The sequence below is a fragment of the Schistocerca serialis genome, chromosome 1 (assembly GCF_023864345.2).
Source record: "Schistocerca serialis cubense isolate TAMUIC-IGC-003099 chromosome 1, iqSchSeri2.2, whole genome shotgun sequence".
NCBI lineage: Eukaryota > Metazoa > Arthropoda > Insecta > Orthoptera > Acrididae > Schistocerca > Schistocerca serialis.
In genome coordinates this window covers 947125232-947143021 of record NC_064638.1, presented here as the reverse complement: position 1 = coordinate 947143021, position 17790 = coordinate 947125232, and the positions used below count along the sequence as shown (strand labels likewise).

At 37.9% G+C, this 17790-nt stretch overlaps 1 protein-coding gene across 5 annotated transcripts in view; it reads left to right on the top strand.

Moving 5' to 3' along the window:
• The window catches only part of LOC126412613 (calcium-transporting ATPase sarcoplasmic/endoplasmic reticulum type), a 94876-nt gene that overhangs the window by 60311 nt on the left and 16775 nt on the right, over positions 1-17790 (top strand). For all 5 annotated transcript variants that reach the window (XR_007575326.1, XM_050082301.1, XM_050082309.1 and 2 more), the window contains exons 8-16: positions 853-943; positions 1707-1879; positions 2023-2246; positions 3291-3798; positions 10596-10880; positions 12867-13079; positions 13185-13405; positions 14711-14846; positions 15631-15783. Coding sequence is in view for 4 of the 5 variants with exons in the window: in XM_050082301.1 (XP_049938258.1) it covers positions 853-943; positions 1707-1879; positions 2023-2246; positions 3291-3798; positions 10596-10880; positions 12867-13079; positions 13185-13405; positions 14711-14846; positions 15631-15783 (2004 nt within the window). In the remaining variant the exon portion in view is untranslated. The remainder of the gene's footprint in view (positions 1-852; positions 944-1706; positions 1880-2022; positions 2247-3290; positions 3799-10595; positions 10881-12866; positions 13080-13184; positions 13406-14710; positions 14847-15630; positions 15784-17790) is intronic.

Genomic DNA, 17790 nt, shown 5'->3' with positions numbered 1-17790 from the left:
CGATCAATTTGTTTGTTTACTAGTCTCACCCAGTACACCTCACTAGTACTCACTGAATAATTGTAAATTTACGAATAGTTTTTATGTTAAAAATGCCTCAGTGCCATAAGTCAAAACTGGCAATACCTGCTGATTTAAATCTTAGTTTTAAAACTCTGTTTAGTTTTTCAGCAGATATGTGATTGTTCTTGACACACTCTAGTCTGAGAGGTCTGTTTCTGTAGTCTCTTTACAATTCAACACATATTCCACATCACACATCTCTCTTTCTTTAACACTGTGCATTGCTTCTGATCTCTCCCAAATGTTTTTCTTCGTGATGTTGCAGTGCAAATTTGTTCATTTTCTCCACTTTCATCCCTCCCCCCCCCCCCCCCCCCCCACTTTTTCTGATTTATCTTCCCTTTCTCCGTATCTCCCAACAGATTTTGTGTTTTCATGTTTGTTTATTATTTGCCACTGTGTTTGATTTATGTTGTTTATCATTTCTCCACTTAATTTCTGCACACTAACTTGATCTTTTGGTTAGCTTGAATGATTATTCAGACAATTATCTCTCATCTTAAAACTTTCTTCAAGTTTGGTGTGCAGGAACATGGTTTTTGTATTGTTGTTGTTCGCAAATGTCACCACGCTTTTGTCTGATTTCTCTTTCACCATGTTCAATTAGAAGTCGCTCTTTCTTATTAAATTACTAGTATAAATTTCCTATTTTCCATCTTCATTGCATCCTGTAGTGTACCCGGCCTCTTGACAGCTCCTTCAGTACGGGAAAGTATGTACAGAAATATAACAATATCTACTTTTACAAAATTGAAATTAGAGCTTACCATTTGAAAATCTTTGTTACAGGACAAGAAGAATATCCTCTTCTCAGGTACTAATGTAGCAGCTGGAAAAGCTCGTGGTGTTGTGATTGGAACAGGTCTTGCAACAGCCATTGGTATGTATAACATTACATACAAATATCTTAGTTTTTAATAAACATTACATTAATTGAAAACGGTTTTAAATTCAACAACACTCATTTCCATAGCCAAATATTTATACCATCAATTTTCATAAAATTCTTGTGGGTTGTAGATCACATTCTATTGTAAAATGTACCAATGTTTTTGCTAATATTGCCAGTGATCTTCTTCAGAGTGTATAATGCTATTGTGGTATGCTCTTTTATACTGTGAAAAAGCTATACAACAATATGCTGCAGTGATATTACACACCCTGATAAAGGCAATTTGCAATATTGATTGAAATGTTGTTACATTTTACAACCTGACATGATCAACAACTCAGATTTTTTTGATGGAAATTGGTTCTGGCCACATAGATCTAGCAACTTAAATTTATTCCATCAATAATAATGAAAGGGGCAGGGGACAGGGTTTGTGGGGTGGATGAGGTTAAAACAATGCTGCCAAGCTGTAAAATAGACATGAAATTAGTATGTATGAAGGATGACCTTTGATGAATGTTGTGGTAAGTTCAACAGGACCAGATCAGATCGTCTTCCTTAGGCACATTAAAATGAGCTAATGCTTCATATGTATAATTACTCAGATGCTAACATGTGAAATCTAACTTCCCTTTCTTTTCTTTCTGTGGTGCTGAAATGTTACGGATTCATCTAATACTTGTAGATTCAAAACTCATGTTATTAAGAGTGGCATGCAGGTTGTAACCCATGTACATCAATGATATTTCAGGTAAGATCAGAACTGAGATGTCAGAAACAGAAGAGATCAAGACTCCTCTTCAGCAGAAGTTGGATGAATTTGGTGAACAACTGTCGAAAGTGATATCCGTTATATGTGTTGCTGTGTGGGCGATCAACATTGGCCACTTCAATGACCCAGCTCATGGGGGCTCCTGGATTAAGGTACCTTTTTTAATTAGTTGCTATTTATATGTCATACCTTTGCTTACAAATTTTGCCAAGGCACTCTTGTCCAATTTTTTTATAAGAAAGAGAGGCCACTGAGCTTTTAATGTGAGTGTATCATAGAGCTTATAAATTTATAGGGTGCAGTTTACTACTTCAAGATTGCAGTAGCGCTGGCCGTTGCTGCTATTCCTGAGGGTCTCCCAGCTGTCATCACTACTTGTTTGGCCCTGGGCACCAGGCGTATGGCTAAGAAGAACGCAATTGTCCGATCTCTGCCCTCAGTGGAGACCCTGGGTTGTACTTCTGTCATTTGCTCTGACAAGACAGGAACATTGACAACAAATCAGATGTCTGTCAGCAGGTAATTGATCTTAGAAGGAGCAAGTTTTATGAAAAGGTTGAGTCCTCATCTCTGTAGTCAACTACTCACCACCATCGTGATTTTTTCCGGATGTTCAGCAACAACCAGAAAGATATGGTCTCTGTGAAGTTTGTCACCGAATCAATGTTTACACTAAACAATATTAAAATACCTTTTTACTTGTACAAAAAGTTGTTTGTTCACATGTAGGGTTAATTAAACCTTTAAAACAAATAGTCTGTAATTATGTGTCACTCCAGTCATTATCTATAAATGCTATAGGATCATTTACACACATACTATGTTTCATAGTTTTGAGATCTCAGCTGGCTACAAAGAAAGCACTTGCAACCTTATTGTTTTTGCCTTGCATGTCGCTGTGCGTTATTAAACATTTGCATAAATTGTTAACTTTTTTGCACATGATCACCACGAAGCTTAAATATGTACGAGCAAGGCTGTACATTCCTTTGCAAAATATATTAAGTTGCACCACCAAAGGGACACCTATTTGCAATGCATGTTATTTACATACTTCTCAGTTGTCTTTTCCCCATTCACCCTTTATGAATTATCATAATGTAACTTACTAGTAATGCCATCTTTTGCTCTTTTTTTTCTCACATTTCACTACTACTACTCCAAATCACTTCTGTTCACTCAAAAGTGCCACTGCCCATTAGTTAGTTGTTGTTATTGTCATCGTTAGTGGTGCTGCTGCTGCTGCTGCTGCTACTACTACTACTACTACTACTACTACCACCACCACCACCACCACCACCACCACCACCTCCTAACAGTCATCTCTATCAGTTTCATTATCATTGAAATATAATAGTAAACTAGTATTTCATGTCATCTCAATCGTTGGAAAGCAAAATATTTTAACTGAAGGTAAAGCAAAAACGACTTTATATGTTGCTGCTTCTGAAACACTAAATCTTCTGTAAGAGGACATGTACTATGAACACAAGAGATATACATTTTATTTAATTGTTCTTCTCACTGCATCTATCATTTCTAATTTTTTTTAACTTTTTTTAGGATGTTTATATTTGAGAAGATTGACGGCAATGATAGCTCATTCCATGAATTTGAAATTACTGGTTCCACTTATGAACCCATTGGTGATGTCTTCCTGCATGGGCAGAAGATAAAGGCCAGTGAATATGACACTTTACATGAATTGGCTACTATCTGTGTTATGTGCAATGATTCGGCTATAGATTTCAATGAATTCAAGCAAGCTTTTGAGAAAGTTGGAGAGGCCACAGAAACTGCCTTAATTGTGTTGGCAGAGAAACTTAATCCCTTTAACGTCAGCAAAATTGGTCTGGATCGTCGTGCTGCTGCCATCTGTGTTCGCCAAGAAATTGAAACCAAGTGGAAGAAAGAATTCACTCTGGAATTCTCCAGAGATCGCAAATCCATGTCATCTTACTGTGTTCCTCTAAAAGCTTCTCGCCTTGGATCTGGGCCCAAACTTTTCTGCAAAGGTGCCCCAGAAGGTGTCTTGGACCGCTGCACACATGCTCGCGTCGGCACTCAGAAGGTATGTGTTAGTGAGAGATTGACGTAAAAATGTTCGTCCCATCACATTATTTTCTGCATAGATAAAATTATCTTAAAAATTAAGTTATTGTACACAAAGCTCATTAGCTGTATTCATATTTGTATTGCAAAAGTGTGTTCAGTGAATAATGCTTTATGTGAAGTGTATTCACAACAGCATGAGGCAAGTTGGAAAGTTGTTGTCTGGTACAGAGATGTTGTTTACACAAGTAAAACTTAGCACTTAACTTTGGTCACCAGTGCTGCACAAGAGTGTAAGTTAAGTGCTAACTTGCTTTTCTACGTATATACACTGTAAACCACTCTGAAATGTATGGCAGAGCGTACATCCCACTAGACCGGTTAATAGGACTTTTTCCTATTCCATTCACATACAGATCATTGAAAAAATGGTTGTTTAAATGGCTCTTTGCATGCTGTAATTAATCTAATCTTATATTCAGGAACCATGTTCGAGTGATGTGTGGGGAGTGTTGGAGTGATGTATGAGGGGTTTCAGTGTTGTCTTAGTCACCAATGAAAACCAGTTCTCCAAACTTTGTCAGTAGACTTTCTTGGGATGTCTTCCATCTATCTTAAAATGTCTGCCAGTGCAGTTCTTTCAGCATCTCAGTGACACTCTCCCGTGGATCAGACAAAACCTGTAACCATTCGTGCTGCTCTTCTTGGTATACATTAAGTAGCCGCTGCGAGTCCTGCTTGGTATGGGTCCTGCACACTTCAGCACTATTCTAGAATTGGTTGCATAAATGATTTGTGAGCAATCTCCTTTGTAGACTGATTACATTTCTCTTCTGTTCTACCAATAAACCAAAGTCTGCTACTTGGTTTTACCCACAACTGAGCCTATGTCGTCATTCCAATTCACGTCCTTACTAACAAGGGAAACCCCCCCCCCCCTCAGATTTAGTGGTAAGATGGCGCAGGGGTAGCCCGTCAAAACCTGAACACAGATAAAGCATGAAAACAGTATGGTGGTGTATTAAACTGTGAAAAAGAAGCAAAATAGAAACAGAGAACAGTCAAAGTGTAACATGTGCAACATGAGTGCCTGTGAATATCAGTGGTGTCGTTCTGTGGTCATAGTGTTGGACTGGGAAGGGGGAGATTGATGTGCAAATCTCCCATGAGCCACATATTATTTGTTTCTTTTCCACAAAATTATGAACTGTCCGTCCACACACATATATACCTCCTATTTGTTCTACGCATGTACCACGTTATGAATCTTGCTTTCCATTTTGGAAATTGTGACTCTTGAATTCCCTTGTTGTAACAGTTCACACCTGTTTATATGCTATTTTCATTTATGTGAGAGCTCTATGTGGCATCTCGCCATCTCAATCTATTCATCAAATTTACAGGACTCCTATTCTATAACCAAGGTATTGTATGACCACTGAAGAACACGCATGTCAGTGACCAGACAGAAAGTTAACAGTGTTGCGAGGGGGAGGAAAAAAAATAGGGCCAGAGGGAGTTTTGAACATTGGGGGGGGAGGGGGGGGGGGAATTCCACTTTGCAGACAAACAGTGTGCCCACACAACCATGACATGACGCTATGATTCTTGACATTTGCTTGATGTTGCTTCTGTTGAGCTTGAACCATTCACTGTTTCTATTTAGCTCTTTTTCCCCCACTATTCAGTACACCTTCTTCCTGTTTTCATGCTTGATCTGTATTCTGTTTTTAACAGCGTATCCATTGAGCCATTTTAGCACTAAATCTGAGGGATTGCAATGGGGAGTTCCCTTGTAAGTGTTATAACCAAGTACTTGTAAGACTTACAGACTCCACCTGTGATTCAGTAATATTATATTCATAGGAGACTAACTTTTTGTTTTGTGAAGGACATCGTTTTACCTTTTTGAACATTTGAAGCATGTTGCCAGTCATTGCACCAGTTTGAACTCTTATCAGGGTCTTACTGAATATTTGTACAATATTATGAAAAGGATAGGTTTGCTAATCGCCATATAGCAGAGATGTTGAGTCACAAATAAGCACAATGAAAGGCTGTTGCCCAAAAAGGCCTTCATCAGAATTAGGCAACAGTCATGCGCGCGCGCACACACACACACACACACACACACACACACACACACACACACACACACACACACACACACACACGATCATGGTCTCTGGCTGCTAAGGTCAGACTGGGCATCTAGAGACTGGTGTGTGTGTGTGTGTGTGTGTGTGCGTGCGTGTGTGTGTGTGTGTGTGTGTGTGTGTGTTTTGTCTAATTCTGATGAAGGCCTCTTTGGCCAAAAGCTCCTTGAGTGTTTGACTGTCTTTTGGTTGTGCCTATCTGCGACTCAGCATCTGCACTACATGGTGGGTAACAACTTGTTTTTCTCCTAATACTGTAATTATTTCATCCTGTATTTTTCAGCTTTGTTCAGATTGTACTTAATTGTAGATAACAGCATCATCTGCAAAAAGTCTGATGTTACCATTAATATTATCTGTAAGATCATTAATGTGTAGCATGAACAGCAAGGAATGCAACCAACTTCCTTGGGGTACATCCAAAGTTAGTTCTACATCTGTTGATGATTCTCCATCCAAGATAACATGCTGCATCCTTCCTACCAAGAAATTCTCAACCCAGTCACATATTTCATCTGATACCATGTATGATCGTACTTTTGACAATAAGCATGCATGTGGTACTGAATCAAATGCTTTTCGGAAATAGAAATGCTGAATCTACTGGATTGCATTGATACATGGCTTTCAGCCCATCAAGTAAGAAAAGTGCCAGTTGGGTTTCACATAACCTAAGTTTTCAAAATCCAGGTGTGGAGAAAGTCATTCTGAGATATACAATATTATGTTCGAATATTGTACAATTACATGCCAAGCATATTGGGACAGGAGGGGTTTTTTTTTTTTTTTTTTTTTTTTTTTTTTTTTTTTTTTTTTTTTTTTTTTTTCCCCCCTCACTTATGTTACCCTTCTTGTAGACAGGTGTGGTCTGTGCTTTCTTCCTGCTACTGGACACAGTTTTTCGTTTGAGGAATCTACGATAGATTATGGCTGTAGAGTGAGTATAGAATCTGATGGGGCTCTGGGGCTTTGTTCAGTTCTAATGGTTTCAGCTGGTTTCAACACCACTGACACTGGTATCTGTTTCACTCGTCCTTTAAGTGGTATGAGAATTGGAACAATGCTTTTGGGTTTTCCATTGTAAATAACATTTGAAAACAGAGTTAAGCATTGCTGCTCTCGCTTCGCTGCTCTGTTTGATTTCCTGTCTCGTCCATGTGTGACTGGACACTGGTGTGCTACTAATAGCCTTTAAATGTGACCAGATTTCTTTGGGTTTTGTGAAAGGTCTTTTGACAATATTCTTCTATGGTAGTCGGCAGAGGCTTCACACATTACTCTCATGATTGCCAAATGCATTTCATTCAGCATATCCCTACCTGTAGCCCTATGCTTTATAACTATTATGCAGTAGTATCTGTTTCTTTAGAAGTTCGTTTACAATGACTGTATACTTTGGAGTACATGTCCCATTATGAATTTTTTTACTGGGTATGTATCTACCGGAATATGGGCAACTATTCTTATAAATTTGAGTCACAGTTCCTATACATGCTCCTGTCTTGATCTAAAACTTTAAAGTTCCTCATTAACATGCGAGCCTACTGTTTCTCTGTGTAGTTTGCTGAACACACAAACTTTTCTGCATGATTTAGTTACCTTTTGTGTTTTGACAATCACTGTTGCTGTAATTGCCTCCTAGTGACTGATACCAGTTTTAACATGGACTTCCTCAAACAGATTAGGACTGTTTGTTGCCATTATATTTAATGTCTTTCCAACATGAGTGGAGTTCCGAACTATCTTTTCTAGATAGTTTTCAAAGAAGGCATTTAGTAAAATTTTGCAGAATGTCTTGTCATGACCACCACAAACAAAACTATAATTTGGCCGCCTTAAAAATAATTGCGAAGTGATGGGCTCTTTAAATGGACTTTGGTGCCAACATAAGAAGTTTTCAGAATGAGATTTTCACTCTGCATCGGAGTGTGCGCTGATATGAAACTTCCTGGCAGATTAAAACTGTGTGCCCGACCGAGACTCGAACTCGGGACCTTTGCCTTTCGCGGGCAAGTGCTCTACCATCTGAGCTACCGAAGCACGACTCACGCCCGGTACTCACAGCTTTACTTCTGCCAGTACCTCGTCTCCTACCTTCCAAACTTTACAGAAGCTCTCCTGCGAACCTTGCTTCGGTAGCTCAGATGGTAGAGCACTTGCCCGCGAAAGGCAAAGGTCCCGAGTTCGAGTCTCGGTCGGGCACACAGTTTTAATCTGCCAGGAAGTTTCATATCAGCGCACACTCCGCTGCAGAGTGAAAATCTCATTCTGGAAACATCCCCCAGGCTGTGGCTAAGCCATGTCTCCGCAATATCCTTTCTTTCAGGAGTGCTAGTTCTGCAAGGTTCGCAGGAGAGCTTCTGTAAAGTTTGGAAGGTAGGAGACGAGGTACTGGCAGAAGTAAAGCTGTGAGTACCAGGCGTGAGTCGTGCTTCGGTAGCTCAGATGGTAGAGCACTTGCCCGCGAAAGGCAAAGGTCCCGAGTTCGAGTCTCGGTCGGGCACACAGTTTTAATCTGCCAGGAAGTTTCATATCAGCGCACACTCCGCTGCAGAGTGAAAATCTCATTCTGGAAACATCCCCCAGGCTGTGGCTAAGCCATGTCTCCGCAATATCCTTTCTTTCAGGAGTGCAGTTCTGCAAGGTTCGCAGGAGAGCTTCTGTAAAGTTTGGAAGGTAGGAGACGAGGTACTGGCAGAAGTAAAGCTGTGAGTACCGGGCGTGAGTCGTGCTTCGGTAGCTCAGATGGTAGAGCACTTGCCCGCGAAAGGCAAAGGTCCCGAGTTCGAGTCTCGGTCGGGCACACAGTTTTAATCTGCCAGGAAGTTTCATAAGAAGTTTTATTTTAGATGACTTATTGCCAATGAAAGTTTGGTCAAACTTGGTAAAGCTGTATAAAAAAATCTGGTCCTTGATTTTTAGTAGTTAATAAATGCTTGATCTTGTTCAAATGAAGCAGTACCTATGTTGGGGATGATACATTAGGATGATGTTCCAAAGCTGGAACCACAGATGAAAACACCAAGAAGGTTCACAATATGTCATTGAGTGAGCTGTAATTGAAGTTAGATGGTGCCACGGAAAGTACGAAAGCGAACAGTGCAGTACATTTTACTTAAACAGTTAATTATAACAGGGCCTTACGTAAGTTGCAGCACATTTCTTAAATGTGAAAACCAATTGCTGAGCAGTATTTCTTCAGTTTCTGAAAAAGAAGTTAACCAATTTTGTGTGTTGATTTGTTACTGAGGAACTATGGCCTTTTTTTTTTTCTGGGATACAACAGGGATTTTCCTGCTGACTTCTTAGTAGAGGATTAATCAAAGTATGAATTCTTGTAGACCAAATGGATGTAATAAATGCCTGAGAAGCAGTGTAGGTTGCAAAATTAAGGGAAAAAGAATCATCATCCTGTGTGCTCACGAAGATGCTTTGACAACGGAAAACTCAAGGGACAGTTGCAACAAGGACACTGTTATCAACTTTGACACCTTGAGACTTTAAATTTATTCCCAAATCCAAAGAAATTTATGGATGATGATTTCTAGAGCCCAATGAAGAAGTTACGGGATCCATACCAGTTTGGATTAAAGGAAGACATCAAAGCATTTCAGAGGCAGCCTGCTAGATTTGTTATCGGTAGGTTCGAACAGTGTGCAAGTTTTACAGAGATGCTGCAGGAACTCAGATGGGTATCCCTGGAGGTCCCATTAAAGAAGTAATGTCTTTCCAGCCATATACCGTCAAGCTGGTTGGAGGGCAGAGTGAGCCTCAGTTTAGAATATTTTGGAATGGATTTTCAGTTCCAGCCTTACAACCAAGGGAAGCCTACCAAACCCTTTGTCAATTCCATCCTATAATAAAATATAGAAGTTAATATATAGCTTTGAGAACATGATTTAAATTTTAGTTTTGAATTTAGTTTATACTAGAGCTAAGTAAACTCCACAAAAAAGTATGTGTACTTAATGCAGAGTTTTGAATGGTACCAGTGTGGTTGTCCATAATAGTATCATAACTGTGAAAACAGCATTATAGACTGTTGCATTGAGTACGTTGGGCTTTGCCCTTACACTGATTTCTGCATAGTAATGAGATTTCTCCTAAATAACTGAAATTTTACTGCATGCATCGGTTTTTTGGAAATTTTAACTTAAAAAATTGCTGAAAGAAAATTGAGTATCTTTCAACAGGTTAACACAGAGTATCTCATAACTTATATTAAAAGAAAATATTAACAAATTGTTGAATTAACTTTGTTACATTTTATTTTATTTCCACACGTATTAGTGAGCTTATGTTTGCATTGGACCTGTTGATGTAGCTAATATATCGTACTTGTACCACATGCAGAACTTGTTTATTTTTAGAAAGTGAATATATGTATCTGTTTACATAAGTCCTCAAATCAGGGTAGTATGTTGTTATTTGTTAATAGTAAATCAGTTTTTGAATTCCTTAGACCTTATCCTTAAATGGTTGAGTTTGACACATTTAGTGTTACTTGCACACTGATATATATGTAACATAGTTATTTCCTTAAAAGATGTGCCATTGTTAAGTGCTACAGAATCCACATTTTTATGTAAATACTCTTGAGCAATTACAGTAGTGAACTATATACAAAGTATAATTTTTATAAAAAACATTTATTTGGCAGGTGCCTTTGACAGCCACTCTGAAGAACCGCATTCTGGATCTTACACGGCAGTATGGTACTGGGCGTGACACCCTCCGTTGCCTTGCCCTGGCTACTGGAGACAGTCCTATGAAGCCTGAGGATATGGATCTTGGGGATTCTACTAAGTTCTACACTTATGAGGTGAACTTGACATTTGTAGGTGTTGTGGGTATGTTGGACCCTCCACGGAAGGAAGTGTTCGATTCTATTCAGAGGTGTCGTGCTGCTGGTATTCGTGTCATCGTCATTACTGGAGACAACAAGGTAAGATTTAAAATGTGTTATGTATAGTTTTTCATACATGAACACCCTAATCTGATCATGTTAAATAAACATATACTGCATATCTGGATTATTGACTACTAATCTATTTATCATCATCATTACCGTTATGAAAAATTAATTATATTGTGAGTGCTGTAGTTCTGTTGCTTGATTACTCACCATGCAGTGGTCTTATTTAAATAAAATAGTTAAGCTGTTATAAAATTTTATTTTCTGTAAAAGGAAATAATAAACTGTAGAAAAGTATTCCCACAGGCCTTGAAAATATTTTTTCCCTGGGATTTTTCTTGTTTGCTGAATCAGGTTTAACTTTGTTAACACAGTATAAATAATACCATCAAAACTAATGTTCTTTCCTGCAGCAAATATGTCATCAAATGATCATAGAGTTTTTTTCAAATACAAATATAGAAGAAAATTGTAATATAAAGGTAGAAAACTTTGATTTTTCACTGCCAGAGTAAGTGATATGAGGTACTGCAGAAGACTTAGAAATTAAAACTATAGAAATCAGACAAACAAGTTGAAAATATTTCTTTTAGTCAAAGCTAGACAGTGTGAAATTGTTGTTGCTGTGGTCTTCAGTCCTGAGACTGGTTTGATGCAGCTCTCCATGCTACTCTATCCTGTGCAAGCTTCATCTCCCAGTACCTACTGCAACCTACATCATTCTGAATCTGCTTAGTGTATTCATCTCTTGGTCTCCCTCTACGATTTTTACCCTCCACGGTGCCCTCCAATGCTAAATTTGTGATCCCTTGATGCCTCAAAACATGTCCTACCAACCGATCCCTTCTTCTAGTCAAGTTGTGCCACAAACTTCTCTTCTCCCCAATCCTACTCAATACCTCCTCATTAGTTACGTGATCTACCCACCTTATCTTCAGCATTCTTCTGTAGCACTAAATTTCGAAAGCTTCTATTCTCTTCTTGTCCAAACTAGTTATCGTCCATGTTTCACTTCCATACATGGCTACACTCCATACAAATACTTTCAGAAACGACTTCCTGACACTTAAATCTATACTCGATGTCAACAAATTTCTCCTCTTGAGAAACGCTTTCCTTGCCATTGCCAGTGTACATTTTATATCCTCTCTACTTCGACCATCATCAGTTATTTTACTCCCTAAATAGCAAAACTCCTTTACTACTTTAAGTGTCTCATTTCCTAATCTAATTCCCTCAGCATCACCCAATTTAATTCGACTACATTCCATTATCCTCGTTTTGCTTTTGTTGATGTTCATCTTATATCCTCCTTTCAAGACACTGTCCATTCCGTTCAACTGCTCTTCCAAGTCCTTTGCTGTCTCTGACAGAATTACAATGTCATCGGCGAACCTCAAAGTTTTTACTTCTTCTCCATGAATTTTAATACCTACTCCGAATTTTTCTTTTGTTTCCTTTACTGCTTGCTCATTATTAAACCTACTCCTGCATTACCCCTATTTGATTTTGTATTTATAACCCTGTAATCACCTGACCAAAAGTCTTGTTCCTCCTGCCACCGAACTTCACTAATTCCCACAATATCTAACTTTAACCTATCCATTTCCCTTTTTAAATTTTCTAACCTACCTGCCCGATTAAGGGATCTGACATTCCACGCTCCGATCCGTAGAACACCAGTTTTCTTTCTCCTGATAATGACGTCCTCCTGAGTAGTCCCCGCCCGGAGATCCGAAAATAATCTATAATTACTGACTTTTGTGATTTCATAAGTTATATATTTTAGTATCAGAACTATAATTGTTTATTATGATAGAATATCAAATATTGAAAGGAACTATGGTGTATGAATAATAAGTATCCTAAGTATGAAACTGCATAAGTGTCCTATAAACTTATCACCCGTAAACTTGGAAGTTTTGTGTGTGTGTGTGTGTGTGTGTGTGTGTGTGTGTGTGTGTGTGTGTGTGTGTGTTGGGTTTTTTACTCATACTAACATTCAATATGTTACAGTCCACAGCTGAAGCAATTTGCCGACGTATTGGTGTATTTACTGAGGAGGAAGACACAACTGGCAAATCATACTCTGGCCGTGAATTTGATGACTTGTCACCAGCTGAACAAAAAGCTGCTGTTGCCAGGGCTCGTCTTTTCTCCCGAGTTGAACCTGCCCACAAGTCAAAGATTGTGGAATACTTGCAGAGCATGAATGAAATTTCTGCAATGGTATGTTAATTTATTTTCAGATGGTATGCAAACAAATGTTATTGAAAGAAGAGTACACTGTATCTCCATTAATTGCTTGTCTGATACAATGTGTCTTCTCTGTAGACAGGTGATGGTGTGAATGATGCTCCAGCACTGAAAAAGGCTGAAATTGGTATTGCCATGGGTTCTGGAACTGCTGTAGCCAAATCTGCATCAGAGATGGTATTAGCAGATGATAATTTCTCCACAATTGTTGCTGCTGTTGAGGAGGGTCGTGCAATTTACAACAACATGAAACAGTTTATCCGTTACCTCATCTCCTCTAATATTGGTGAGGTTGTCAGGTGAGCTCTTTTATAAAATAAACATTTTTTTTTTAAAATGTGAAGTAAAACAACTCAAGAGATCTCATTTATCCTCAAAACATAATAAATTTTTATTAAGTTATAAAACAAAACTAAATTACTTCTAAAATCAGAAAAATTTGTGAATACAACATCAGTACCAAGGCAAGGTACCTTGAAGAAAACATTTTAATGTTAATTTGTTTCTCCACTAACAAAATTACAGAGGTAAAGCTGTCATCAATTTGAAGACTGGTTTAAACAACTCAGTGCTGTACTGTGGTCCTGTTGGGGCTGGTGTGATATTAACTTCCTCCAACCTCGGAACTGATTTACCTAGCCAGTTATGGTGGGATGGGGGGTTCCCAGTTTAACATGGACTCAAAACCACAGTGCATCTCATATATCTCACTACCAATTAACTGAAAACTAGCTACGTATAGGTCAAACAATTGTCTAATGTTTACAAAATATTGTAACACTAAAGATGTCTTCTATTAAATTACCCATATATTGAGCATCATACACATCATTACTACCAAAGTGAAATTGGAAATGTTTACCACACAGTGAAACAGTACTTTATAGCATTAATTTGGATTTCATTATCTGTGTCACTGGTGTTGGCCAACAAATGTGACATTGCACAGATTGATTTATGTTAGCTAATAGTGATTTGGGCCATGACTTCAAATATTCACAGCAAGGAAGTAAGTGTAAATAAAACACACCACAGGCTGAAAGATTTGCTGCTGTCCTAATAGGGTTTACTGAGACAGTTTTGTAAAAAATTAAAAATACAAGTAAAAAATGCTAGCAAGCTCACAGTTTTCACTACTAAAAACAAATAGTCAAGCACATAATAATATGAAACCTCTCAGTTATTCACTGTATTAAATATCGTGGAATATTAGATAACACTTGCTAGCAACATCCTTCTTTGTACATTAATTATTGTTCACCTCACCAACTTTTCAAGAAAAAATTCTTCGCTCAAGAAGCTTAAGGTTATTTTATTAACAGATTTCTTTTTTTTTTTTTTCTGTCCGCAATAAGTTCACTGTTTTTATCCACACACAATCAGAGAGCGATACCTGTAAGAATAAACGACTACTTACAATCTGCATGGTTACTTTTGGTTTTCATAGTAGGAATCTCTCTTCACCAAATCTAATCCCATTACCATGATGATATTCATTACAGGTCAATGTTTTTTTATAGCTGGATAAATTGTAGTATTTTTGTTTGCATGTAAATGATCACCACATTGCATTCAGATTACAAATGAAACCGATCTATTCACAGTATCTTCTTGACTGCTGCCCTTGGGCTTCCTGAAGCACTCATTCCTGTTCAGCTGCTGTGGGTCAATCTGGTTACTGATGGTCTTCCAGCTACAGCACTGGGATTCAACCCACCTGATCTTGACATCATGAACAAGGTATGGGCATTACTAGCAGAGATAATTTTTTTTATATTATTGTTAGTCACTCGTATGTATTAATGTACTTGTATGTATATAACAAGCACAGCCATCTGTAGTGTCACAGACGACAAATTTGCCACAAGTCACTATGTAAAGTTTTGGTTTTTTACGAACCTCTGATAGTAGTAGTCATTGATGAATTACATAAACTAAACATACCACGGTTGGTAAACACTGAGACATTTAGTGTCTCTGCTTTGTAACCATGCTGTGCTCATCTCAGATATATAATTGTAATGCAGACAGATAAACATATAGGATCTGTTGTAAAAATTGTATCCCCACTCTACAATGAAAATAGAATAAATAAATAAAAAAAATTAAAAAAACTGTTCGAGACTCATCCAATTGGTATCTTTGTAATATCGTGCTGTTCTGGGTAGACTGAATAGCCCCAAGAAATGATATGTCCATTCTTCTTAAACATGGTAAGAAATAGTTTTTGTAGAACACATTGTAACGAGAGATCACAGCATGTTCATGCAGCTTATTGTGTAACTTAATAGTAAGATACAGCAGTAACTTGCAGTGGAAAGACTTGGATTCGTACATTTAATTTCTTTATGGAGAACCAGAAGTACAATCAGGAGTTTAATGCCTTAAAACAGCAACAATGAAAAAATATCTAATTATAGTTAAGCTGTGTGTGTGTGTGTGTGTGTGTGTGTGTGTGTGTGTGTGTGTGTGTGTGTCAAAACATGAACCCAAATTATTACAAATGTTTAATGCCATTTTACAGCCACCTCGCAAGAGTGATGAGGGTTTGATCTCTGGATGGCTGTTCTTCCGCTACATGGCAATTGGTGGCTATGTGGGTGCTGCAACTGTCGGTGCTGCTGCATGGTGGTTCATGTATTCTCCTAATGGCCCCCAGCTCTCTTACTACCAAGTTGTAAGTTGAAGTTACTTGCTTTATATCTCATGCAAGTTAGTGTTGGGTACCTGTCTTTTTACAGTCTTAATCTCTCTTATAAATAACATGTGATGGTTGCAAAGATCTACAGAAGTTCATGATCTGAAAATTCTCCCTAAACAGGCACACCTTTTTTTTACTCAGTCATTGCTCTGCTGACACTTTCAACCTATTTCGAAAAGTGTAAATGTTACCATGATGAGGAGATATATGTGAAATTGTTTTGACAAACCATTATAAGAGTTTAGTTGGAGAAATTTCACAATATTCTTGCCAGGCTTGAATTAATGCCAAGCTGTGATTTTTTTAGTGTGTGAGAAGTGGTCCTGAAGTAAGTAATAATCCAGTGTTCACTCATATTGTTTGATAATGAAATATTTGTTTTCAATATTTTCTTCTATAAGAAGCTGTGCTTGTTAATTTTATAACCATAAACTCAATACATAGTTACACAATACCAGGATAGACAACACTGACTCACCGGTCGCCAGAGGTGACAAATGAATGGCAGATACAAGCAATAAATTAATTTATAAATACAGTGAAACCCCTTTTTTACACTTTTGAAGGGACATCAAAAAAAGTTGTAAAATGTGGGAAAATGTAAAATGTGGTAAATAACGTTTTAAGCCGTAAGTTATGTACAGGTTATCCCCTTACATTTTTTCATTTTATGTGTGATATATGTAGATAACAAGCATCAAAAGACTTGTCAGGGACTTTTTTATTATCTAATAAAGGTTTATTATCCAATATAAACTGCTGATGTAACTGGCACTGATAACTGTCTGGGAAGTAGGAACATTTGACTCAATTTCATTCATCATAATCGATGTTCCTGAAAGTCTGCAGCTGTCATTCATTATGTAAATAATGAAATACTGCACTACCTATGTATTTTTTCATGCATAGCATGACACGTTTTGAGAATTTTTTCTCATTTCAAGTGCAAATATATACACAAGTATTTTGTAAGGGGTTTGAAACGCGTTATTCTGCATCTCTTGCACTAGTCGTCTTTTTGAGGATATCAGGTACTGTGCCTCCTCGGTTATGTGGGAAAATGCACACGCACGCACGCACGCACGCACGCACGCACACACACACACACACACACACACACACACACACACACACACACACACACACACTGTTTGTATGTGTAATATCGCAAAAAAATACACACGTAAATGCTGCACTTGACAGGAAGAATAAATTCTCAAAACACATTTTGCTCAGCATGAAAAAAGTACATAACAGTTGCTGTATTTAAACTAAACATTTGAGCAATGCACAGTCAATGATGGCGTCAACTAGCACTAAACACTGAAACACGCTAAATATGGTTCGACAATGGACAAAGGTGTCTCAATGATCACAACAGTCACGAAACTGCATTTGCATAGTAGAGAGAGTTTGGAAATCTTTGTGATTGGTTATGATACCCTTATTGGAACAAACCTAGTTACTCCCGTCAGCCACCACGCCAAGTATAGCTAGGCAGCGGCGAGAGATACGGCATGAAGTGTCCCAACTGTTACATGTTACAAGTTAAAATCCACTGAGTAGAGTGCCCAGGTGTCAAGAAACTTAACCACGTAATATTTGTGAACACTCCTGGACAGCCAACATTATGCCGGGAATGATCAATTCGTTGACGCAAAATCGGGTGCAAATTAACATTGTGGACATAGGAAATTTGACAGGAACAATAAAAAATTGCCGTAAACAGCGGGAAAACGTTAATCCTGGGAACGTAAAAGCGGGATTATACTGTACATCTTAAGGACAAATATTTCTACTGCATGCTTATATTGCTGAGGTTCCCAAACATTTACTCCATTTTGAGAATCCTGATATAATACTTTGTGTATTTTGAAGATTAATACTACTTTTAAAAAATGAAAAAAACTTGTTGTTTTCAGTGATTACTTTTATTTTAAATCATCAGTAACAACACAGGAAAAAAAAGATGCCATGATATTA